The sequence below is a fragment of the Anolis sagrei genome, chromosome 5 (assembly GCF_037176765.1).
Source record: "Anolis sagrei isolate rAnoSag1 chromosome 5, rAnoSag1.mat, whole genome shotgun sequence".
Taxonomy (NCBI): Eukaryota; Metazoa; Chordata; class Lepidosauria; order Squamata; family Dactyloidae; genus Anolis; species Anolis sagrei.
In genome coordinates, this window is record NC_090025.1 from 36,754,355 (window position 1) to 36,781,429 (window position 27,075).

Genomic DNA, 27,075 nt, shown 5'->3' on the forward strand with positions numbered 1-27,075 from the left:
TAAGAAATGGTAAAATTGAGATGGTCATCATTTAAAAACTGTGAAGAAAGAGATGTGTTGCAAATGTCCTCTTTAGTATAACTTCCTATATTTAGAACAACCAAGATTTCAAATATAAATTCTTTTCTGAAATAGTTAAATATGGCTGAAGCATTTTAGCATTCAGTATATTTTAGTGAGAACAGCATAATAGCTTGTAGTAATATGCTTACTAAAGAAAGGTTTCTCAACAAAGTGCTGCTTCACATTCTCTAGGGAATAAAATGGTTGTGATAATTGACTGCATTGCAGGAAACTCGACCAAAATGTCCTGAGGCTTCTTTTCAACTTGAATTGACATTTTAAACTTCAAGGAGCAATTTGTTACCCTAAAATATAGCAAAGCACCCAAAAACAAACAGGATACAAAAGTTGCGCGTTCAGCTTACAGAATGCGAAACGTGAAGTGCCATGTGATGTGGCTGTAAAGAATTTAGAGCTTAGGAGGCAAACATGCAGAGTTCTGTCTTTAAAAATCACAAAACGTTTATTTACATAATAAAGAACTGAATTTCTCAACAATTAAAGAACTCGATCCGATCTACTCCAGCTCCCATCTCTTCTAAGGTTTCAAAGAGAGGGGAAAAAACAGCAATCACTGCATCTCTCCTGACACACACTTAGAGAGAGGTCTCAAAGCACACAGCACATACTCTCCATACTGAAGTGTAAAAAGGCAGAAGTCAGATTCAAATATACGTGCAGTAGAAAAGTCTCAATTTTAAACAACCAATCAGAATGAGAACAGGAAGAGAGAAGAAAAAAATACATTCCCAACTATCATAAAGGAAACATGGGGGAAGGGAAACCCTCAAACTAATCTAATGCTAACTAACTAACTTCTTCTTGATGAGGATTTGAGACTTGGGCAGCCACTCATACAAGCCTTTGGTGGATTGGTAGTTCTTTAAATGCATATCTGAGTAAGCTGAATTTTACATTCTAGAGATGATAATATTCCACTGTTGATATTTTCAGTCTTTTTCTCGTGCTTTAGTGCAAATTTAAATGCTGAGACTAAGCTCCATCTTGAAGAATTCCACAAATGAATAAATTTAAAATCAGCTAAGGGCTTGAATTTAAAATACAGAATGCATAAATCTTCATTACAGTTTGCATTTGTTTGTATTTTACAAGTTCACTCAAAAACTTTTACTTGGGAATAAAAAAATAATGTTAGTGAAATAACTATTCCGCTATTCCCTTTTTCTTTATAAATAATTTCAACTAAACCCATGGTGAATTGGACTGAAGATGTTTTTCAAATCAGATAGATGATCCTTCTTTCTAATTTCTAAAATTGCCTCCTGTTGGCAGATCAAGGATGCAGTCATTGCAGTTTTGAGTACAAATTGGGTTTGTGTAATGGGACTAAGTATTGGAACAGGAAACAATTTTTATTAGTTCTGAAACTCTTCAGATTCAATTACGGCAATAGTTTCTGTCCAGTCAAAATGGTTTTTTTTTTATCTGTGTGCAGCTTGCATGCCTGCTTGAGTGGGGACAAACGTTTGTGTTTCATGTGGTATGCCGTGAATTTGAACTGGAAAGACCAAAGTCTGTAATCATATGTCAGCATGGAATTGATCGCCGCTTCTGTGAAGCTAAGGTAATGCATATGATTTTGTATTCTCTAACTGCAATTCAATTAGAGCGTTACATAAGAAGCATCGTCAAAACACATGAAACTTAATAATCTTATAACTGCATTAGTAATTGAAGTATATATTATCTTTTTTAAAGCCTTTAAGGAATAGAAGTGATATAAGGTGGCAACTGATATTTTTTTAATATATTCAGCTGCATTATAATAGATGATGATAAGAAGTTTTAGAACTGGAGTTTATGTTTTGATTTGTGAATCAGCATAGTAGGGCTGTACTTTGTAGATATTCTCTTAGGCAGTGGTTCCCAACCTTTTTTTGACTAGGGACCACTTGAACAGGGGCACTCTCCAACATTAGTACCAAAAGTGTTACGAATCAGTTTTTGTCTACTTTAGATTCAGTTTAGTTATTTGGGGTGCTGATTCAGAAAATTGTATTAGACAGACTACATCTGTTTCTGATACAGAACATATACCATCCAGTATATGTAGTTGCCATCTACTCGCCCACAGAAAACCATATTTAATAATCTAGAGCTGATGTGGTCTATCCAATGCAAATTTCTGAATCAGCACCTCTGATAACCCCAGGAAGTGGCCTAAAAATGAAGACACCAAGGCACCCCCACTTCCTGGTGCCATGTGGAACGGCTCCGCTCAGGAAGGGAGAAGGAGGAGAAGCAGCAGTCAGGAAGCTTGTTGTCACATCTTTCGTGGGTAGTCAGCCTCTCCCCTCCCAACATCCCAGTTGCCTTGGCACTATAAGAAGGTTTTGCAGGGCGAGTCACTCTTGTTGCAAAGGTGTAGTAACGGTGAGGCTGTGGACCATATTTTAGTTCTTGGGGACAACTGGTGGTCCATGGACCACAGGTTGGGAACCACTGCTCGAAGGCATCTATCAAGTTGACTATATGAACTGCACCATTTTGTGTTACTCCCTTCTCTCCATCTTAGAGTTTATCCAAAATACTTCCCTCCAAATATGGCAAATTGCATCATCCTTAACTGTGTTTCGTGTGTATCCCAATCCTGTTTACGCCTAGTTTTGGAAGTACACATATATGTGGACAGGTGTGAATGGGATTGCATATTTGGTTAGGATGAAATTCTCAGTAAAAAGCTATGGAATATTGTTGTATGTGTGCCTTCAAGTAGTTTTTGACTTTTGGTAACCTTATGGCAAACCTATCCTGGGTTTTTCTTGGCAAAAATTTCCCTTCCTCTGAAGCTAAGAGAATATGACTTGCCCAAGGTCACCGAGTGAGTTTCCATGGCTGAGCAGGGATTCAAACTCTGGTCTCCATAGTCACACACTGGCTCCCAGCACATTTTATCATTTAAAAATACTGTTCCCATTCATTTCAAAGGAATAATCACTTATCCCTTTTGTCTTTTTTAAACTTGAAGTAGAATTAATTCACAGCAAGAATGGTATATGATTATATATTCTGTTTCACATATTCTGCAGATAAGTTGCATCTCTGGCCCTTGTCCAACATCTGATGAATTGAAGTACACAATGACTCGCCTGGCAGTAGATGGGGCAGATATATTCATTGTAGAACATGGTTGCGCCACAAATGTAAAGGTGGGAATATTCTTCTTTTATGCCATTTAATTTTGTGATTATTTTATAACATTAGTTGTTTCCTGTAATCTGAGTTGTATATATTGCATGCAGAATGGATTTGCTCAAATATTGACTACTCTGTAGGGCATTCTGAGAGATAAAAGCATTTTACTTGCATTTGCATTTAATACGGAAAGCATTATGTGTTTTATTGGAAGGCTAAGGCACAGTTTAAAGATCTTCTGTTTCAAGCCATGTAATCTGCAGATGCTCATTTTATTTTTTTGTAGAGAAGAAAATGCTTTGAGTATTATGCTCTTTATTAAAAAAGAATCATGTCTGAAAACGGAGAAAGCAGACTCCTGTAGTTTTGTAACTTCTGAAACATTGTTCTGCATTTAATTTGACTCTTCAGCAGGCTGTGATGTGATAGCTGCCAGGCTTAATTCACACCATAATTTTAATCAGTTAGTGAACATTTTATTTCATGTACTTTTTATTAACCCAGAAGGGTAAATAGTATCCTTCTTATTAGCACGAAGAAGAGACCCTGTCAAGAATAACATTTAGTCACATCTACAAACAGGATTTCAGGGTCATGAGGAATTTTTATTAGCGGGTGGAGAAAAAAGTGACCCTAAATCAACAACAGCAACAATAATAATTCTCTAATATTCCTTCCCCTTCCATTGGGCACTAGGTTATGTTTAATTTTCCCCCATTCACTTTTAGATGGGTGCTGTGCGCATTGCCAACTGTAACCTCCACAATCAGTCTGTTGGCGAGGGGATAAGTGCTGCCATCCAAGACCTTCAACTTAGGCAATACATTGAGCAAGCAAACAATTGCCGGATTGGTCTTCAGCCAACAGTGTTGCGGAGGGCATATTGGCTGGAAGCAGGGTCAGTCAATTTGGGCCTTATCACCGCTGATATTGCCTTGGCAGCTGATCATCATTCTAAGCATGAAGCACAGAGGCATTTTTTGGAAACTCATGACAGCAGGACCAAAAGGTAAGGGAAAATTCTTGATATTACTGTGAAGATGGTATGTGTAGATATCCTTAATAAATGGTTAACTGGTCTTTAGAAGAGCATAAGCATCTCAGGTATAAAGTATGGACTGTTGAGCTTTTTAAAAACTTTTTATCAAATCATATAAATTGATTACAGCAGTAATTTGTTGTCTTTGCCTTTACTAATTTCAAATTGATGTGACCTCGAGTCTAAACGAATCTACTAGTTCAGTTTAATTCAGATTTGGAAGGTTTCAGGGGAGATTTCGATTTTGGAAGGTCCCTGAATCCTCTGAAAAAGATTTCTGAGTGGTCTCAATTTTGCAATGGTCATGGTGGTTTTGTGTGCCAAATGTGGTCCAGGTTCATTGTGGGGGGGGAGGGGTCACAGTGCTCTGTTTTGGTGCAGAGTGAATTCCAACTTCCATCAAGTTGAGTCAGGCCCCCAAACCCCTCTAGTATGTTCAATTTCTGATCAATTCTTCTCTGTTTGCTGTGCACCATAGAAAAGAGTAGGAAAGGGTTATGGAAGAAGCAATGGGCGGGATCATGCAAATTTCACATCAATGAAGAGATTCAGAAAGACTGAGATGTTTGTGGAGGAGTAAACACATAAAATTGAGGATGAAATTGTTCCCATATGAAAGCATTTACTTGGGTGTTGGGCAGTCTTGTGTTTGTAGAGGACACTGACAGGGATTGTATATGTTCATGGTGCTCGCTATAACCTGCAATGTCATTGGAGAGAGGGCCTTTGGTGGCTCCTCATAGGTGGGGATCGTAGCTCTTTGTGGAAGTGGGAGTCTGTCTGTGAAAGTGGGCACCCCAGCCACACACATACATACATATTTTCACTTTTATTATGTATCTAGATTACATAATTAAAATAAAACGTGTGTAGATAATCTTATCAAGTTTAACATTTCTAAATTGGTGTGATCCAACATACCTGAATGGACAGTAAATAATTTGCAAGAATTTCTGCAGAGCTTTTTAGCTGAATAGTACTTGGAATTTGATTGCTTTCTTGAGTCATGCTTTATTTTCTCCCCCAGATTATGGTTTTTATGGCCAGATGATAATATAAAGAACAAGAGAAGCAAGAACAAGTGTGGCTGTCTTGGCGGCTGTAGGTTTTTTGGTGGCACAGTTTCAGGATTAGACTTCTTCAAACTTGAAGAGTTGACGCCATCAAGTAGTTCTGCTTTTTCAAGTACAAGCGCAGAATCGGATATGTTTTATGGACAATCTTTGCTACAGCCGGGAGAATGGATTATCACCAAAGAGCTTCCCAAAATTGTAGATGGTAATGTTTGTGTATATGTGTGTACAAACAAATGTGTATCCTCAGCCACATGTCAGCATATTTAGGAGTATCTTAAACTTCTTTATAAATGATCTTCTACCTAACCCAAGCTAACCAGAAACTTAACATATCATAAAATTGTTAGCAAAAAATTACACTAAAATAAAGCAGAGCATCCAAAAACAAACAGGATATGAAAGTTGAGCATCAGCTCATTAATGAGCATAGCGCGAAGTGCCGTGTGATGTGGCTGTAAAGAATTAAGAGCTCAGGCAGACAAAGATATGGAGTCCAATCTCTAAAAAAAATTACAAAAGGTGTATTTATAATAAGAAATAATTGCATTTCTTAATAATCAAGAACTGGGGCTGAGCTACTCTGACAACCTAAGGTTTCAAGAGAGAGTTTAAAACTCAATCACTAAATCTCTCCTGAAACACAAGCAGAGAGGGATCTCAAAGCACACAGCATATACTCTCCATATTAAAGTGTAAGAAGGCAGAAATCAGATTCAAAAAGGTTTGCAGTAGAAAAGTATCCATTTTAAACAACCAGTCAGAATGAGAGCAGAAACTGAGAGGAGAGAAGAAATATATATATTCTCAACTGTCATACAGAAGACATTAACTACTCCTCGTTGAGGACTTGAGACAGGCAGTGTGGGGTTGAATTCCAACAAAAATAACAGGAGATATTGAGGAAAAGGTTGAAATTTTCATTGAAACTATGTCATATTATACATAAATGCACAATTAAACTAGTTTGCATGACTATAGGTGATAATAATATACTGTATTAAAAAGGCATATTAGTCTTGTTTGCTTTTATATATTGTAAGAGCTATATATAAATTAATATTCAGCACATTTATCCCTCTGTTTAGAAATCCTAGTCCCAGGGAAGCGAAAATTGCTGCTACACTATATACTGCTATATTGGATAAAATAACAACTTGCTTTGTTCTTAGGTAAAGCAAATGGTGTTAAAAGGAAGGAATGGGAGTGCCGATCTGTAGGAATGGAATCTGAAAGAAAATCTCAGCACCTGAACTTGCAAGTGCCGCTGCGTTCTCATAGTTCTTCCTCATCCTCAGAAGAGAACAGTAGTTCTAGTGCTGCACTCCCCTTGCTTGGAGGTGATAGGGAAAGCCCTTCTTCTGCGGCTGAAGACCACTTAGGGCAAAAAGAATTCTTGGTAACTTCCAAAAGAGAAGATATCCATGGAAGGTGAGTAAGCTTGCTCTCAACTGGAGTTGACTCTAACACAGAGGTTTGGGTATTGAATATAAAAAAATATTCCAGATTTTCTGGGGAGCATTTCAAATCATAGGTCCTCCATACAAGAATGTGGGTCCATTGAGTTGACAGTTTCCACGAGTAGAGTATTTATTCATTCTCTGCTTGGTGTCAGCTCATCGTGGTTTGGACTGTTACTTAGTAATTGTTGTTGTTGTTGTTGTTGTTGTCGTCATCATTGTTGTTGCTGCTACTGCTGTTGTTGTTGTTGTGTACCTTCAGGTAATTTCTGATTTGTGGTGCCCTAAGACAATCTATCCAGGTTTTTTTTTTTTTTACAAGATTTGTTCAGGGGGGATTTCTGAACCTGAAAGAGTGTGATCAACATAGTGTGTTTTCATGGCCAGGTGGGAATTCGAATCTGTTATCCAGAGTCATAGTCCAACATTCAAACCACTGTGTCTCATTAACTTTTCCTTTAGTTTGATATGTTGTTTTTTTTGTTTGCTCCAAAATCTCCTCTCATTAAATGGAATAGAATGGAACAAGCATTTGTCATTCAGTGTTTGATGAAGGAAATTGTAGTTTATTAATCCCCACCACCCCAATCACAGCAGTGTTATCCTCGATCCAGGTTCATGTTCCTCATAGTCTAAGCAGTGCAATTCCACCTATTAGATTTTGTCTTCCTGCATTGGCCCGAAGTCCTAGCAAAGGTTATCCCACTGTTTACAGAAGATAGATTTTGAGAGTGCACTCAGCATATGAAATAATTTATATGAGATGTACCCTCTTCTAATTTAGCAAGCCTCTGCAGTATGACCAATGTGTAAATGAGTTTCAGGAAGAACTACCACCTCATTTGTGACTGTTTCTAGGAAACATGTAAGAGTGTAGAGATAACTTATTTGTACCTAACTATAGTTAGTTCCCAGAAGAAAATGGATTGCACTTAGGTATTCTTGGGTTGAATTTTTCTTCTTCTATAACATTTTAAAATGCTATTGATTTTTGTTCTCTCCTATCTATCTATCTATCTATCTATCTATCTCCTGGTTGTGTCTTCCTTTCTACTTCAAATATTGCCATAGCATTCCATCTGAAAGTTGGAGGTGAGGGTTTACCTAGCTTTTCCAAGCCAACTTGGGAGAGACGGAACGATCCATTGCTGTGGAAAATATCCATTAGTTGAATGTTGCTTAATGGGAAGGACTTAATCTATAGGTTTTGGAATTTCTCCTTTAAAAATTCACAGCAAGAATCTTGCCTTATCAGAAAACTATTTAGCATAGTATTGTTTAGGTTAGATTTGTCACTAGTCTGCTAGGCATAGGCACGTGTGTGATTTGACTACAATTCCCATTCTTGAGCATTAGCTATGTTTCTAAAACTGATAGAAAATGAAGTCTGAAAAGGTCTTGGAGAGCTACAGATTCACAAACGTTGATCTGGAGGTTAAAACACAGAATTATTACCTCAGCCCATTACATAGTCACAAAACCCACTGGCAGAATGGGGATTAAAGCAGATAAGCAGGGTTATGATTCCTTTGGGTTACAAAAGAAGTACATTCTGTTGAAATTATGTATGAATCTGTACAACTTGTTTCACCCCCTTAGTATTGCTGGAGCTGACGGTTTGGAAAATAGCCCTGTATCTCCTAACCCTCAAGAGAGGCCTGTTGGACAGTCTCCCCTTAGATCGCCTTTGAAACGGCAAGCGTCAGTATGCTCTACACGACTCGGGAGTACTAAAAGTCTTACAGCAGCTTTCTATGGAGACAAGCCTGTTCCAGCTGGTGTGCAGTTCAGCAGTGATGTCTCCCGCAGCGACGAAAATGTCTTAGATTCCCCAAAGCAGAGGAGAAGCTTTGGTTCTTTCCCATACACACCTTCTGCAGACTCAAATTCATTTCATCAGTATCGTTCCATGGACTCTAGCATGTCAGTGGCTGATAGTGAAGCCTACTTTTCTGCAGCTGAAGACTTTGAACCTATAAGCAGCGATGAAGGCCCGGGAACGTATCCTGGGAGAAAAAAGAAGAGGAAGCAAGCCAAAATAGACTATGGACGAGGCTCAATCTATCACAGTGTAGAAGGACCCTTAACTACTACGTTGCATGGAGAAGTTAGTCAGGATCCAAAAACATTACCAATAAAAACACATCCCTCTCAGGCTTCATTTGTTTCTGCTTTGGGAGGAGAAGATGAACTTGTAGAGCATTTATATGTTGTAGAAGCTGAGAAGGCTTCTGAGAATGAACAAATCACTTCCCAGCAACCTGTAATGAACTGCTACCAAAGCTACCTTACTCAGTATCAGGTGGTTAACTGGTCAGTAAAACATCCAACAAATAAAAGAACATCTAAATCGTCTTTACATCGGCCGTTAGACCTTGACACGCCAACTAGTGAGGAAAGCTCCTCATCATTTGAACAGCTTTCAGTCCCAACCTTTAAGGTAACAAAACTTTGATATCAGTTTAATTAGTTGGTGAATGTGGCAGTAGAATTTTATATATGTTAAGAAGCTCTGTGTGGTGTCATAAATATGGAACGTGAATGCCAAAATTCACCTGAAACCCCAAGATGACATTTAAAAAAAATGTGGGGGTTTTTGCTTCCAAACTATACAAGCAGTTCTAAAACACTGCAAAATGTAATGGTTTCTCCTCAAGAGTAAAAAAAAATATACTGTATAAATACTGTAAATAAATAAATAAACCGGTACAGCCTGAGGGGTGGAGATTGCAGGAGTGAATAATAGCATCTTTCCTCTCTAGGTTTCCCACCCACTGTAAAAAATTCTTTCTTATAAAAGTAAACAGTTTTACAAATAATATTTATATTTCAATTGTATATGACTATGTTTCAGTAATGTAAGGGATATATGAACTATGCCAATTCTGTTCAATTCTGACACATCTGTGAAAGAAGATCATTTCATCTGTAGAGATGTCATTGAAATGCAGTAAAGAGAAACTTATTTTGAAGCAGGAAGGCTTCTAAATAGGGTTCTAAAACACTTAACCAGGTTATAAAATTAATAAAAACTCAAGTACGAGAATAAGAAATGTTTCTTATATGGTTGCAGCCCAATTTACCTGTCCAAACGTATTCTCACCTATGAACCATCAAGACTGTTAAGATCTTCTGGTGGGGCCCTGCTCTCGATCCCGCCACTTTCGCAATCGCGGCTTGTGGGAACGAGAGACAGGGCCTTTTCTGTGGTGGCCCCTTGACTATGGAACTCTCTCCCAATTGAGATCAGATCTGCCTCCTCCCTCCTTACCTTCAGGAGGCTAGTGAAATCCTGGCTATGGAACGAAACATTCCCAGAATAATGGCTGAGATTGGTTACAGACTAAGTTATTGACCACATGGACTGAGTTGGATATGATTTTATTTGGCAATTTGGCTTATATGTATTTTACTCTATTTGTATTGTAATCTTTTGTTGTTGTGTGATGTTTTAGACTGTATTATTGCATTGAATTCTTGCTGTTAGCTGGTCTGAGTCCCTCTACGGAGGTAGAGAAGATCAGGACATAAAAGTTTTAAATAAATAAATAAAAAATTCTGTGTTCTAGATTGTGAAACAAGGCCTCACAGCTAATGCTCTGCTGGATCGAGGTATGCAGCTTACAGGATCAACATCTAAGTAAGTAGTTCGATTGCAGTTTGCTTTGTATTTTTGATACTGTAACAGCTAGTTTTGTTGTGTAATGGAGTTCCATACTACAGAGGAATATAAATAAATATAAAATTCAGCAACATTACCAGAGATGAATGTATACATTTTCTTCCACTACATTTCTGCCACTAGGATGCTAAGTAGAGTTGTGCATTCAGGGTAAACCAAGCACCTCCTCTAGAGTAAGAATTTCTTAGTCTAGAGGAGGCACTTGGCTGCAGGCACTGACAAGTGTGTGCTTTCTGGGTCTGCACACCACACACACTCTTTCCAAGGCAAGGAGGCAAGTTCTGAGAGGTGTTTGGCCGCAGGCGCGAGCGCTTTCTCTCACAGGTTACACCACGCCAGCCAGTCACACACTTTTTCCCACTTCCAGATAAGGAAGAGCGATGACCTCCTGGAAGAAGAGAGTGTTTTTCAGAGAATGGGGGTTTACTTTTGTTTGCTGGGGGAGTCAATAAAAAAGATTAAACTGTGATTCTGAAAAGCAGGCTTGCAGCCAGGATGCTTGCTCATGCTTGCTTTTGTGTCGAGCTGAATTTTGTTACAAGAGTGGCTTTCCCGTTACATGCTCCCGAAGTACCAAAGGAAACGAGGGAAATAGGAGAAACAAGTTATGTGCACAACTCTCATGCTAAAAGTGTCATATTCACATATGTTTATTTGCTGTATGGCTTCAAAAGCAATGTCTGTACTGGTGAGATCCAAGTAGAAAGGAATCTAAATATTGACTGATATGAATTATGGTTATTTGGGGAAATTGTTTCATTCTGTTATATATCCCTATTAATAACATTTTGGATAAGTATGTAATAGCTTCTGTCTCAGATTTTTTATTTTATTTTAAATAATCTGAGAGGTGAACTTCAACCCATTTTTATTAATCAAAAATATTTTATTTATTAAAATGTTTATATTATCTTTTTTTAAAAAGCTCATAGGGGCTTGTAGCAAACCTTGATGATACAATGCAAAGACATTTTGGCTTGCTAATGATCCCATAAAGTATGTGGTGAACACAGAAATAGTCTTGCATTTCTTTTGCTGGCCCAGTAATCTCGGTGTTGTGTAAAATTATGTTTCCTTTGAAATTTCTCTACAGTTTAATGCTCTTCAAATAGACAGCTAGCTATGCATCCTCATTGTTAAACTCAAATGGCTTTTCAGGAGATTATGGAAATGACTGGGATATTCTATCATCTGTCAGATAAAAAAGCATGGACTGGTGGAGTGGTGCCTGAGCATGCTAATATTATCACCTTATATGACAGTTCTCTTCTGTTTTTTCAAGACTACACTTGATGAACCAAGAGAAACTACTTTCAGAATAAAGTTAAACATACTTTATTCTGGAGCTGTTCATCATCTCATGCATACAAGATGAACAAGATTAAGATTCCTCCTTGATTTCCATAATGCGTGTTCCACCTCAGCATGCCAGAGCTCCAAATATTCAGTGCTGGCACCATTGAGATTGCTGATTAATTTTCTTTGAAGTTTTGAAATATTCTTCAGGAGACCACAATTTATTCTTTGCCAGGTTCTATAATCTTTTCCCTTAGGAATGCCAGTGTGATTGTGTAATGCTTTACAGTACATTCATTAGTCACATTGTGATGAGGCTGACAAAGAAGTACATGTGCCCTGGGGCATTAACTAATTGTCTCTGTTGTATATTGCTGTTGAAAGCATTTGCTGTTTGGCACAGGTAACTGTGTCTTTAATGTTCTGAACCAGTAGGAAAAACTATTTCTTTACCTTTGACTGATATAAAATATCCTTTAAAAACTATCAAATGGCTAGTTTTTAAGCTAGAACTTAAGAATGCATCCCAATTGATACATCTAATTTTATGATATTAAGATGGAGAGATTCTTATCTGTTTGATTGCATTGACTTTGTATGAGCATCTGGCATTTCCCAAATCAGGCAGTTTATTAAATTCTTGCTGGCTGCCATTAGCAGTGCAAGATAGTTGCATTTGATAAGACATTTTATTAGTTAGATCCCTGCTCTGTACTTTACACACTTCCCCGGCCCTTTGCTATTAGCCCTATCATACTATTCAGCAGGCCCTGGAAATGAGGAGCCCTAGGCACCACCCCGGCCATTAGTTAGGCCTTGTCATGCACTTTATCCACTGCCCCGGGCCTGTATTTTTCCCATTGGCCCAGTCCTCTTGTGGTTATGCAGTAGACTTTGGAAATAAATAGCTCCAGGTCCCACCCTGGCCATCAGGTAGGCCATGCCTGCCCTTTACTAGTGCCACAGTCACTATTCTACTTCGTCATACTAGCCCAGCCCTCTCATAGTTTTTGAGGCCCACTTTGGAATCTTGGCCATCGGAAGCTGAGCTACCTGATGTAATTAGTTCTGAACTGGCTTTTTAATTTTAAATATGTACGATTGTTATATAGTATATATTTCTATAATTTTTGTATGTTTTTATGTCAGTAATAGCAATGCTTTACCATTCTGGAAACCGCCTTGAGTCCCCTCGGAGAGATAGAGTGGTATACAAATATGGTTGTTTTATTTATTATTTGAAACACAACAAGATTAGTATACAGCAAACAAGATCACTATGCTGGTAGTTGCATTGGATCACACATCGGACACTTTCCAATGTCTAGGACTATGATGTATCGGAGAATAATGCATGCAGATCCCAGTAGGGTGGCCTTTTGCAGCTGACAGATGATAATTTTGTCAGTGCCAATTGTGTTTAAGTGCAGGCCAAGGTCTTTAGGCACTGCACCCAGTGTGCCGAACACCACTGGGACTACCTTGACTGGTTTGTGCCAGAGTCTTTGCAGTTCGATCTTTAAATCCTCATATCGTGTCATCTTTTCCAGTTGTTTCTCTTCAATCCTCCTGTCATCTGGGATTGCAACATCGACAATCCATACTTTGTTTTTTAACACGATCGTGAGGTCAGGAGTATTGTGCTCCAAAACTCAGTCTGTCTGCATTCAGAAGTCCCAGAGTAGCTTGGCATGTTCATTTTCTGTAACTTTTTCCGGCTTGTGATCCCACCAGTTCTTTGTTGCAGGCAGATGGTATTTGTGGCACAAGTTCCAATGAATCATCTGAGCAATGGTGTTATGCCTCTGCTTGTAGTCTGTCTGCGCAATCTTCTTGCAGCAGCTGAGGATGTGGTCTGTTGTTGTTGTTATTATTATTATTACTATTATTCAGTAAACCTCCTAATAAATTCCACGTTGCAAAGAAAACCTTATAAAAATAATGTCTTCTTTTTGTTTATGTAGTACCCCATATACTCCTTTGGACAAAAAAATCCTCGATAATACAGATGATGAAACAATAACAGAAGAATGGACTCTTGATCACCCAGTGTCTCAGACCAGAACAACAGCTATTGTGGAAATAAAAGGACCAGTGGATGTAGTTCTCACTCCTCTTGTAGCAGAAGCTTTAGACAGGTATGCCATAGTTTAGGGAGTGAAATTAGTTCAGTAGCCTGGATTATCAATTAATAATTGGTAGGACTGCATTACTGTGGCAGCACCCCTTACATGTAGAGGAAGAGGGGCTGACCAAGGGCAAGATGGATGGATGTTATCCTTGAAGTGACTGGCTTAACCTTGAAGGAGCTAGGGGCAGTGACAGTCGACAGGGTACTCTGGTGTGGGCTGGTCCATGAGGTCATGAAGAGTCGGAAGCAACTGAACGAATAAACAACATCATAAAATAAAGATGAAGGAAAGAAAGGCACCAAATATGAAATTTTCTGAACAAAGGGGATCCACAGATAGGGACCCTACAGGTTAATTGTCTGGGTTCCCCAGTGCAAAACATTTGCTGTTTAGGAGTGGTATTTAGTAGCTAAACAATTCATTGATTTTGCCAAAATATGAATTCTGCTGTTATAAATTATTTGTCAGACCCAACATTCTTAAATCTTACTTCTATATTTTTTTCTCTTCATTTTTTGTGTGTGTGATCCACACCTTTTAAAAACAGACAAAACATTATGTAGTTTACCCTGAACATTTCTGCTAGATTTGTATAGTATATTATGACTTTATCATGTACTTGAAGGTGAATTGTTTGGAACTAATTTTCGCTGCAGGTATATAGAGGCAATGGTTCACTGTGCCAGCACATGCCACCCAGCAGCTATTGTGGATGATCTGCATTGTAAAGTCCTCAGAGAAGCTGTACAGAACAGGAAAACAACTTATTCTGAAAACGTATGTGTGTTACATAATTAAAGAATTGAAGTTTTAATGGCAAATGATTGCAAAATGTGATTCATTATTTTTTTCTCCATATGTGAACAGCAAAAATAGGCTAAAAATCTAAATACTGATATGTCCAGTTGCCAAAAGATCTGAATGTAAAGAAGAATGCCTTCATTTAGGGGATTAAAATAGAAGGCAAATAACTGTGATATTGTTCCCATTTCTGAAAAAGTGATAGGTGCTTTGCATTCAATGTCTCCAGACCTAGGAAAGAAATTTCCAGTTCTAACCTAAGAACTCTTGTCTGAGCTCTGTAAATTAACCTTGTCATTTCTACTTTTGATATCTAAGCAGAAAATTATAATTGACAAAGCATGAAGAGAGAGCAAAGTAGTACACAGGCTGCTCTTGGTGATGGAGGAATATGGAATATGTGTAAATATTTCACTGAAAGATTCTATTTACACAAACTATATTTGGAAATTCAGCTATGAGTTGCACTTGGTGCTTTATAAACCAAAATAATCTTGGATTTTTAATATTTCATGAGGAGGACTTGCTTTGTCAGACCGGGGAAGTCTTTATCCTTGCTTTTATCTGCAAGTTTATTATGCCTGTTAGCAAGAGAAAGGGCTTTCCTGAATATCAAAACCGCCCCCCTTCCTACAATGAGAATGGAAAGTCATAGGTAAACACCCCCTATATATATTAGAAAAATATATTTAAAATTAAATCTTGACTATAAGTGTCTTAAAGCTGAAATTAGTGGCTTTTAGTCATAAGATCATCATATGATTATTTGATATTTTATTGCAAATGACATGTACATGGATAAAGTATGCAATATCAAAATATGGCCTTTAAATATAAATTGAAATTTGCAATATGTCTTTCTTGTTTTTTTTATAGCTGTCTTCAAAGCAAGATGTTAGAGGAACGAAAATAGAAACCCCTGCTACAGGAACAACTCAAATAAAAACACAAACAAATCTTTCTGCTAAGCAGGAAAATGTGACTATTAAAGGACTTCAAGCCAATGTTACACTACCCAAGGTAATTAACTGTGTAGATAAAGCTATTTTGTACTATGCCTTAATTTTCATTTTGTCCATAGCATGGAGTAAACAGGGTGAGTGAGCAAGAACTTTACCAAGACACAGAACTTCTTAAAAATTGATCTAATTTGATTGGTTGCAGCTTGCAGACTTTGACATGTTATAGGATGATGATCTGATGTCTGATATTCTGAGTCTTTAAGAAAAGAGCCTCCAGCTTGCATTCTGGGAACAGGGTACAAGGCGTTTTTGGGATTGCTGCAGCATGGAACAGTATCAGGAAACCATTGCTGACTAAGTCACAGAAGTTATATTGGCTTGCAAACTAGGCTGGACCTTGAATTATAATTCCAAGGATCCTTAAAGTGTCCCTGCAGTGGAGACCCAGCCCCTGTTTTTGTTAACTATGAATATTTCCATTTTCTGCTAAACAGTTGCTTCAAAAATAATTGCAGTTGAGCAACAAAACTTACTTAGGTGGAGTCAAAATCTCTAGATCATTGATGGATCATTAAACTTTGTCCATGAAATGGTGATGAGTTCTCTGAAATAATGCAGAATAGGTGTGAAATCTGATATAGGATGTTGTAGCTCAGCAGCCATCACAGCAGCCAGGGGCTGATGGATTTACTGAAGATTTCTTTCCTGGGATTCATAGTGATACAGGCCAATGGAATGATTCAAGCCAGGAAAATGAAACTGCTTCAGATAGTGATACAGGGTCTGAAAGTATAATTGCCTCTGAGCCTCAAGGTCAGTCACAGGAATTGTAATCATCCTCAGTAGATAAGAGGTCGAGTGCAGACAAATTGACAGGAAACTCTCATGGGAAAGCACATGGTGATACAGACTCAAGCAAGGAAGCACGCAGATTAGGGTAGATAGCCAGCTTTGTAGATCAACACGGCTTTGTGGGAAACAGAAATTCGCTGGCAGACATACTGATTTCATGTCTGTTTATTAAGAGCTAATGTACACTTTGACTTCAGTTCAGGCAACGTAGCGTTCAAGTTAGAAGCTAGGCCTAAGTTCTCTAGTTCATGTTTCAAGCCTTTTCTTTGGATTTAACTATCTTGGGAGTTTTTCCATGTTCTTGTTTTGTATTCCTGTTTCAGTTTTGCTAAGCATATCTTCTGCTTGTGGACTTAAGCTGCCTTTGCATTTTGGGACTGTCTTTGGATTGTGTTACCTTTGGATTTATAAGAGGCAATTAATTTCCTGTTTGGTTATTATCTACTGCTGACTCCTTTGGATTCAACCTGATTTTTCCATATACCTTCTATGTGTGTGTGTTTTTACAATAAACTGGTTGCTTATATTCTGGACTCCTGTGTGAGGCTGTCGTCATCGGTCTGCCCTCTGTAAAGCTCAAATTTGAACTAGAAGAGCAATATCCTATCTCCAGTCCCTGTTGGTGTCTCACCTCCCAGTCAACCAGTAGATGAGTTAATTAACTACCAGTAGATGAAATATCTTCTTGAAGACACAGGTTTAAGTATAGTCCTGGGTCCAGCATAGAGCTGGATGTTTAGGCAGTGGTCAGGAATGTATACCAAAGATGTTTGTTCTGGCCACAGTGATGCACATCTTGCTTATATCCTCTTTGTATTACTTTAACACACTTTACTTTTCAAAGTATTCAGAAACTTTAACTGGTCCCCAAAATATGCAGCCAGAACATTGGCAAGGACTTGTTACCGAGAGGCATATAATTCACAAGAGCTCCACTACCTATTGGTCAGGGCACAATTCAAAGTATTGTTGTGATCTATAAAGCCTACATATTGATACAGGCTGGACACTGTTTTCAGTTCTATGAGTGGTTTGCAAAATTTAGCTGTTTTGAAATTGTAATGTCGTACCTGTTATATACTGTAATGTAAGCAATGAATGATTTCTTACATGCTATATAATGTAATGAAATAACATATCTTGACATTGAGAAGTCTGCTTTCCTCCAAGGAGAGTGGGTGTTTGTATAGCTGTGGCTGCATATAATAAATAAGCTATAAGACTATCAGGAACCTGATTGTTTTATGTCCTTCATGTTGGAGAGCAGTGCAAATGTCTTCATTCCTTTTGAAGGTAAATCTATGTTTACTGCAAGCATCAGTGGAAGAGTCATCAGGCACAGCCACAGGCAAAAGTGTAACCCACGTTTCTTTAGTGGCGTTGTGTTTTGATAGAATTGCTACACAGCTTCGTATGAACAGGTAAGGCACTATCTTTTGATAATCTAGTCCTCTGACAGAATACATAACACTTACATCTGGTTGAATAACATGACTTGAGAAGTTCTCTTTAAGCCATTTCTTAATAGTGACCTTCTAAATTAGAAACAAGGATATTGATTAAGATAATGAGAGAAAAGAATGAGTAAAACTCCAGTTTTCATTAAAAATGCTCATTTTAGATCTGGGGGAAAAGTCACAATATTTTTTTGATCGTATCGATTTTATTGATCAGACAATTGACCTTATCAAAACAGACAATATAAACACAACGTACAGTATACATCTAGTCTGAGTAAAATAGTAAATATACAAGTACAGAGAGAAAAAGTGGGGATGGCCAACTTATAATTGAAGTCACAATATTCTTAAAAGGTTTTGCTAAGTTGGCCCACTGCACAAGATGACAATTATCTCAAAGGCTTTGATATTACATTTATTACTTCTGAAAGTACAGCTTATCATAATGGTTTTTCTTTAGTTATGCATATGTATTAGTGAGAACTTTTTATATTTCACTTGCTTAATGGTCACTGAAATCATATGTTAATACTTGGTTTTTTGGTAATTTATTTTTATTTAATGAGCAAAATATGCAGAAGATATAAACCATTGATAGTAGAAAAACACATTCTGAGATTTTATTTTTTATTTTTTAAGGGGTATAGTTGAAGAGAATCCAAATAGTGCAGAAACTAGAACGAGTTCTGTAACTTTTGAGAAGTACATCCATAGCAGTAAAATGCAGCCCCAGTCCTCTGGATCCCTGAGATCAAATGTGGGAGCAGAGAAAGGGAAAGAAATTGCAGCTAAGCTCAATATTCACCGCATTCATGGGCAGCTCAGAGGCCTTGATACAACAGGTAAGCATGAAGCAAGTTTGCATGAATAGTGTACTGTTTTCAAATAAGTTATGTATTAGGCTAAGAATCTAAAGAGAATGATCCTGCTGCAATTTAACAGTATGAGTATTTTTAATGTGAAAGTATATTCCATTTAGTCTCTGCATAAGGTAATTGTTGGCTTGGCCAAACTTCCAGCTTTATTTCTTCAGTTCATCAATAAACTGCACACAGTTTTAAAAGTTGAAAAGGATATGCTCAGGTATATATTTGATTGCTTTTATTTTATTTATCATGTCAGAAGCGAACTGAGAATACGGTTATAGTGTATAAAAATCACAAAGAAGGTTAAAAACTTGGCATTATGCTAAATGTCCTTGGTCCAGAAGCTGTCCACTTGGTGTGCCTCTGGTGTCGCTGTAAGAAGGCCCTTCATTGTTCATGTGGTAGGGCACAGGTTGCATTCTAGTAGGTAGTCTGTGGTTTGTTGTTCTCCACACTTGCATGTTGTGGATGCCCCATTTCTTAAAATTGGATCTGCATCTCGTGGTGCCAGAACGCAGTCTGTTCAGTGCCTTCCAAGTCATCCAGCCTTCTGTGTGCTCAGGAGGGAGTTTCTCATCCTGTATCAGTCACTGGTTGAGGTTCTGGATTTTAACCTGCAACTTTTGGACTCTCACTTGCTGAGGTGTTCCTGTGGGCATCTCTGTAGATCTAAGGAAGCTGTTTCTTGATTTAAGAAGTTGGTATGCTGGTTGATATCCGAACAAAGGATGGGCCAGAGATGTCATTGCTTTGGTAGTTGGCTGGTAGTTACCAACAGATATCAGTTGCTGTAATGCCGGCTAAACTGTATCATTTCTCCAGTGGCTTAGGGCGTAGACATCCTGTGAAAATGCAGCATGTCTCATTAAGAGCCACATCCACTGTTTTACAGTGGTGAGATGTATTCCATGCTGGGCATTGCTTGTGAACACCCAAGATTATAGAAGCAGACAAAAGAAAATCAGCCAAAATTCAAACCAGGATATTGGAAACAGTGCTTTGTGATTGTTCTGTTGTCATAATTTGCAATGCTGCTTGCCTGCTATCACTTATTTCCTGCCCAATTTACCTACCACAGTAAAGTTTCAATATTAGAAGAAAACTCATGGCCAGAATTCTTTTTTTAAAATGCTGTCCTGTAAAATATTTTCTTTTTCTTGCAGATATTGGGACATGTGCGATAACAGCCATTCCTTTCGAAAAATCAAAAGTTCTTTTCACCTTGGAAGAGCTGGATGACTTTTCTTTTGTAGATGAAACTGATCACCAGGCAGGGCCAGATGTCACACGAATAGGTCCTAGCCAAGAGAAGTGGGGCTGGATCATGTTTGAATGTGGAATTGAAAATCTGACAATTAAAGGTGAATAAGAACATGGCAATTTATTTTTGTGTGCTTAATGCAGAAAGTAGAAGAAAGAAGCAAACATTTTGCCATCTTCTCATATTTACAGGTGGTAGACAGTCTGGTGCTGTTTTATATAACACATTTGGGATCCTGGGAAAATCGGCAGCCACAGAGAGGGGTGGATTACTCGCTTCAAACAATTCTTCGGACTCTCCAACTGGCAGCGGTTACAATACTGATGTGTCTGAAGAGAACCTCCCATGTGATCAAATAAGTGCTACTTCAGACACTCATCCAAATTCAGTTTCAGATGAGCAGGTAACTTTCCATAATGTTCTAGGTAGCAAGCGTTTAGCTTCTGCTTTTGACAGAAATAGTAGGTTTTCGTAGTTGCAAATAATAATCACTTTCCTGTCAGTGCTGTGAAGATGTGTGTCCTCACATTGCAGGAAGGAGCCTTCCAACGATAGTTAAGGCCCATTACCATCAAGGGATTGAGATTGGCAAGAGAGCAGATTAATGATTAAAGCAACAGTCTCTTCCCTTATACACAGGGGGATGAAATTCCAAGATATATTAGCATCATGTGTCTCAAATATAAGGAGTTCATAGAATCATAGAGTTGGCCATCCAGTCCAACCCCCTGCCAAGAAGCAGGAAAATCACATTCAAGGCATCCCCGACAGATGGCCATCCAGCCTGTGTTTAAAAGCTTCCATGGAAGGGGCCTCTTCCACACTCCAGGGCAGAGAGTTCCACTGCTGAACAGCTCTTACAGTGAGAAAGTTCTTCCTAATATTCATGTGGAATCTCCTTTCCTGTAGTTTGAAGCCATTGTTCCTCATCCTAGTCTCTAGAGCAGCAGAAAACAAGCTTGTTCCACCTCCCTATGACTTCCCTCACATATTTATACATGGCCATCATGTCTCCTCTCAGCCTTCTCTTCTGCAAGCTAAACATGCCCAGCTCTTTCAGCTGCTCCTCATAGGGCTTGTTCTCCAGATCCTGATCATTTTAGTCACCCTTCTCTGGGCACATTCCAACTTGTCAATGTCTCCCTTTAAATTGCAGTTCCTTCAATAGATGGTTGACTTTGTTAGAGCACTTTTGCCTTTTGCCTTCATCCCTGAGCACTTTTGCCTTTTCTTGAAATGTCTGCATCTTTTATATTTTAAAATTGATACACTATGTGCATGTCTTAAGACACGCAATTACACAACCCTTATCTCTTGCAACTGGAGTTTTAGATTTAACCTTATCTCTTTTTTCCCTTTTTCATATAGGACGAAGGGGTTGAATCTGATGATCTGAAAAAAGATAATCCTTTAAGGCCTCCCCCAGCCGATTCTTGTAGCATGAAACTAACCATCAAAGAGATTTGGTTCAGTTTTGCTGCTCCCACAAATGTGCGTTCACCTGCCCATAAATTTTCAAGGTACAGCAGATTCTACTTCAACTATGCTGCAGTCTCATGGGATGTCAAATTGCCTATCATGTATATTGTGCAAAAGAGATGAACAATGATCTAAATCAGCATGCTGCTGTATTGCTGAATGTTAGACTTAGGCTTAATATTTGAAACTATTTCATCTTTTAAAACTGTTAATATCACGATTGATTGGTATAGTTTGGAATAAGAAGAATAGTCTCAGAAGTATATCCATTGTCAGAAGTATATCCATTGTGACTTAAGTAATTCTACCAAATAAACTCAATTTCAGTTGGGATCATACTTTCAACTTCACTGTGATCTATTTTATTTTAGATCATACTTTCTATGTATAATTTGTTTGAAACCTTTAGTTATTGTAATTTCTAAATAGCAAAAGGTAGGAGGACATAAAGTGAACTCACTCATTTGTTGTTTTCTGTTGTTTTATTACTAAATTTAAGTATGATATATTCAGTTTACCATAGTTTAAACTCTAAATGAATTTATGACCTGAATCAATTTAGGCATTGCTCCTTCTGTATTTCTTTATCTATCTATCTATCTTGTCTATATTCTGCATATACACTTTTATTGTGAGTTATACTGTTGCAGAGTTACTTCTTTTGTCTAATTAAAGCTTTTAGAGGAGCTATTGCTATTGCAAATTATAGGGGAAAGAGTGGACTTAATCTATTAATAATATCTTTGCAATAATGGAATAATACATATTCCAACGTTTCATTTTCTTGGATATTTGATATAATAAGGCCATTCCAATTTCCCAAAAGTTTTTAAAATATCCAAAAATATTAGTAATGTTGAGTGTTTCTTAAAGCTAATGTTATATATAACATTTAATATTCCACAGAGGTTCTCAACCTGTGGGTCCCCAGGTGTTTTGGCTTACAACTCCCAGAAATCCCAGCCAGTTTACCAGCTGTTAGGATTTCTGGGAGTTGAAGGCCAAACATCTGGGGACCCACAGGTTGAGAACCATTTCATTAGACAATTGCCTGTTCGGCATAAACTCAACTTGGTCTGGTGAAAGTATGAGATAATTTAGGAACTACCAAACAATATAGTGATCAGTATTTGAATAATGGATCTTTCAAATAACACTATGTAACAAAATTTGAATTTTTTTCTGCTCCTGGTTTGAAAGTGTTATTTCCCGTTTAGTTGTGTGGTACTTACTTTGAAAATAGTTGTCATACTCCAGAAACTTTGTTTTTGTGGCTCTGTTGAATTGGTTGAGACTCGACGAGACATTCAATGAAAAACTATAGGAAAAGGGGCTGCAGGTTGTCCTGCAAAAACAAAGTTTTTGCCGTTTAATAAACTTTTTCCATGTTTTTCTGATAGAACTAATTTTGAAATGACATTTATATCCCAGGAACAAAAAATGTATTACAGAGTGTAATCATATGCATGTATCATATACGGTCTCTGTGAGCGTTCTAGTACGATTATTATTTTATGGCTTTGAAATACCTGGGTCTCGGGGACTAGAGACCTTTCATTTCAAAGTACCAATTGCAATATTTGAAATAGGAGATTTAATGCAGTGCATAATGATGTAAATTCTGCATTGCTTACTAGCATTGTCCTATTTTATTTTCTTTGTATTTTGCACCTAGTAGACCTTTTAAAACAGATAATATAATTATGGAGATTCATACATAAAATATGTATAAGACTGATTTTCTAAATATTTACAAGATTGTTACATAAGGAAACTAAATGAACACCTTTATTTATGTAAAGCTGTCACCCATGTTGTCCCAAGGGATTAATTACCTTTCATAACTGATATTTCTTCCAATAGGCAGCTGAACCTTCTAAGCACTGCAACACCGGCTGTTGGTGCTTGGCTTCTCCCTATTGATCAAGTGAAGTCCTCTTTAAACAAATTAGACACAGAAGGAACTCTACGAGTTTGTGCTGTCATGGGCTGTATAATGACAGAAGCATTAGAGGTGAGTGGATTGATGGACAATAGCTAGAGTTAAGTGTATTGCTTCACCTTGCAATGGCTGCTTAATGGACAAAACAGTATTTCTAGAAGCTACCATGAGTCATGGATTGGGGAAGCAACAGGATGTAAATAAATATAATAATAAGAGAAATAACAGATCTGTACCTGCATGTATTTGGAATAAAGGAGATGTATATATGTTGTTAATGAATGTAACCACTTTTATGTATTTAGAACAAAAGTGTGCATTTTCCACTGAGGAGCAAATACAACAGGCTCACTAAACTTGCCCGTTATCTTCAAGAAAACCCTTCCTGTTTGCTCTGTAATATATTGCACCACTATCTCCATCAAGCAAATTATTCCATTATTGAAGATGCAACTATGGTAAGTTTCTCTTTTACAATACACTCCTATAAAATATACTTGTATTTAAAAGGTAAAGGTTTCCCCTGACATTAAGTCTAGTTGTGTCCAACTCTGGGGGAGGGGTGCTCATCTCCATTTCTAAGCCAATGAACCGGCGTTGTCCATAGACACCTCCTAGATCATGTGGCCAGCATAACTGCATGGAGCACCGTTACCTTCCTGCCAAGGCAATACCTATTGATCTACTCACATTTGCATGTTTTCAAACTGCTAGATTGGCAGAAGCTGGAGCTAACAGTGGGAGTTCACCTCGCTCCCTGGATTCGAACTGCCGACCTTTCAGTCAGCAAGTTCAGCAGCTCAGCAGTTTAACCCACTGCATCACTTTTATGTATATTTGCATAATATTCATCATAGTATCACTGCATGTTCAAATTAGAGCAAATATCTGTTTTGGCAGACTTGCTGTGGCAGACATTGTAATACTTCATTATCGTTATTACTCCCTATAGTAGTAAACTCAGGTGATGAATACCAACAGAAACAGAGATGAAACACGTCAGTGAGAAACAAGAGAGAGGGGTGATGATTGCTGTTACTCAAATGTGTTTTTTTTCCGTGTTAGCTTCCTTAAGCTTGGAAAGGCAGGATATTAATGTTAGTAATACATTAACGTACTGTTGTTCTCCAAGACTGGGAAGCACCTCTGCACTTAACACACACACTAATCCATGGTAAAATAGCAAGCAGTTTATTGAAGACTATATAAAAAGCATTTCAGCAAAATAGTATCAGAAACCAATGCCAAAATCAGAGATAATCCACACACAAAAAAACCCCCAATGCACATGAGTAGCATCCAAAAACCAGGAATACAAGAGTGGAATAAATCCAAAACATGAATATTCAGGAACAGTCCTCAACACTTGGTCACATGAAATAGGAACAAGCAGGAAAACATCAACATGGTATTAAAAATCTTGACAGGAGTTCTATGCTCAATCTCCAGCATTGTTTCAATTGTCCAAAGATTCAGTTGGCCTAGCTAATATAGATAGAAAAGTGTGCCTTTTCTCTTGGGAAACTGATAAAGACTTTCTCACTAACAAGCAATCTAACCTTCGAATTTTCTCATGTGAAACTCTTATGTTGACGAAACATAAATCTATCTAACTGCTTATTAGTCTGTCCACCTGGACTTTCACTATCATCCTCTGAGCTCAGTTCTGTTGGAATGAGACCACTCATTTCCAGTCTCTAGCTGCTCCTGCTGACTTTCCTACTGACTTGCAGACCCAGAATCCATCGTGTCAACAGGCTAAGAGGCCCAGAATCCCTTGTGTCCAAAGGCTGATTGACAGGCCCAGAATCCCCAGGGAGATCAGGTGCAGGCACAATCAAAGGCTGAACTGCAACACATACATACATAGATTTCGGAGCAAACACATATAACACTTCACTATAGTGTGCTGCATAATTTCCTTTTGTTAATGCTGTGGCAGATTAAAATGAACAAACACTTTGGGAATTGATTTTAGAATGGAGCATATATGTGTTTTTCTTCTAGAGTGATGGCCTTCCTGCTCTGGTGACATTAAAGAAAGGACTCATAGCACTCGCTAGGCAGTGGATGAAATTCATTGTGGTAACGCCAGCCTTCAAAGGAGTGAGCTTACATAGGCCCACTCAGCCAATGAAACCCCCCTCAACTGTAGCCCATGAGCAAGAGGATGGTTTTGGCTTAGACAATGGAGGTGGTCTTCAAAGTGACACAAGTGCTGATGGTGCAGAGTTTGAGTTTGATGCAGGTATTGGTGCACCTTTTGATTTTATGAATTCAGAGCTCACCTTTTGTTTGAATCTCTCCCTCCCTGACACTCTTTTTCATACTCCATGTATCAGTCTCATTCAAAGTGCAAGCATGTATGTACATCTAGTTTTCTTCTGATTGGTATTTATTATTTTAGTATAGGCAGAAGTGCCTAAAATATTCATGTTATCTCTTTTTGGTTTGGTAAATCACAACTGAAATGTTTCACAAGCTGTAATAGACCTTAAAAATTAATCCAAGTGTGCTTGCAAAGGAAACTATTTTAAATGTGTTAGATTGATTTTATCACACTCCACCCCAAGATGACTGGATGAGGGCAGAGTGGGGGTTTAATAAAAAAAATCAGGAGCTTTTGGAAAACTTGGAAGTACAAGTAGGCAGCAATTTGATATACCATATATACTCAAATATAAGTCAACCTGACTAAGATGAGGCACCTAATGTTACCACAAAAAACTGGGGAAAACTAGTATAAGCTGTGGGTTGGAAATGCAGCAGCTATTGGTAAATTTCAAAATAAAAATAGATAGCAATAAAATTACATTAATTGAGGCATTAGTAGGTTATTTATTTATTTTAGTTGTCGTATCAGCAGCAACCAGACATTTGTATCACATTTTTAACAAAAACAAACAAACAGACAAAACATGAAGTTTGCAAGCTTGGTAGTTGATTAAATGTCCTTTGACCAGTATCTGACCACTTGGAGTGCCTTTGGTGTTGCTGCAAGAAGGTCCTCCATTGTGCATGTGGCAGGGCTCAGGTTGCATTGCAGCAGGTGGTCAGTGGTTTGTTCTTCTCCACACTCGCATGTCGTGGATTCCACTTTGTAGCCCCATTTCTTAAGATTGGCTCTGCATCTCGTGGTGCCAGAGCGCAGTCTGTTCAGCGCCTTCCAAGTCGCCCAGTTTTCTGTGTGCCCAGGGGGGAGTCTCTCATTTGGTATCAGCCATTGATTGGGGTTCTGGGTTTGAGCCTGCCACTTTTGGACTCTTGCTTGCTGAGGTGTTCCAGCGAGTGTCTCTGTAGATCTTAGAAAACTATGTCTTGATTTAAGTCGTTGACGTGCTGACTGGTACCCAAACAGGGGATGGGCTGGAGATGTCACTGCCTTGGTCCTTTCACTATTGGTTGCTACTTCCCAGTGGATGTCAGGTGGTGCAATACTGCCTAGACAGTGTAATTTCTCCAGTGGTGTAAGGCGCAGACACCCCATGATAATGCGGCATGTCTCATTAAGAGCCACATCCACTGTTTTAGCGTGGTGAGATGTGTTCCAC

At 38.2% G+C, this 27,075-nt stretch overlaps 1 protein-coding gene across 12 annotated transcripts in view; it reads left to right on the forward strand.

Annotated features, from left to right (window-relative positions):
• The window catches only part of BLTP1 (bridge-like lipid transfer protein family member 1), a 150,026-nt gene that overhangs the window by 54,989 nt on the left and 67,962 nt on the right, over positions 1 to 27,075 (forward strand). For all 12 annotated transcript variants that reach the window (XM_060778979.2, XM_060778980.2, XM_060778985.2 and 9 more), the window contains exons 24-41: positions 1,520 to 1,648; positions 3,114 to 3,233; positions 3,948 to 4,228; positions 5,286 to 5,536; positions 6,504 to 6,762; positions 8,391 to 9,231; positions 10,361 to 10,431; positions 13,734 to 13,907; positions 14,558 to 14,678; positions 15,579 to 15,722; positions 17,810 to 17,937; positions 18,616 to 18,818; positions 20,006 to 20,203; positions 20,295 to 20,506; positions 21,472 to 21,623; positions 23,446 to 23,596; positions 23,830 to 23,982; positions 25,532 to 25,772. In XM_060778979.2, the coding sequence (XP_060634962.2) occupies positions 1,520 to 1,648; positions 3,114 to 3,233; positions 3,948 to 4,228; positions 5,286 to 5,536; positions 6,504 to 6,762; positions 8,391 to 9,231; positions 10,361 to 10,431; positions 13,734 to 13,907; positions 14,558 to 14,678; positions 15,579 to 15,722; positions 17,810 to 17,937; positions 18,616 to 18,818; positions 20,006 to 20,203; positions 20,295 to 20,506; positions 21,472 to 21,623; positions 23,446 to 23,596; positions 23,830 to 23,982; positions 25,532 to 25,772 (3,829 nt within the window). The remainder of the gene's footprint in view (positions 1 to 1,519; positions 1,649 to 3,113; positions 3,234 to 3,947; positions 4,229 to 5,285; positions 5,537 to 6,503; positions 6,763 to 8,390; positions 9,232 to 10,360; positions 10,432 to 13,733; positions 13,908 to 14,557; positions 14,679 to 15,578; positions 15,723 to 17,809; positions 17,938 to 18,615; positions 18,819 to 20,005; positions 20,204 to 20,294; positions 20,507 to 21,471; positions 21,624 to 23,445; positions 23,597 to 23,829; positions 23,983 to 25,531; positions 25,773 to 27,075) is intronic.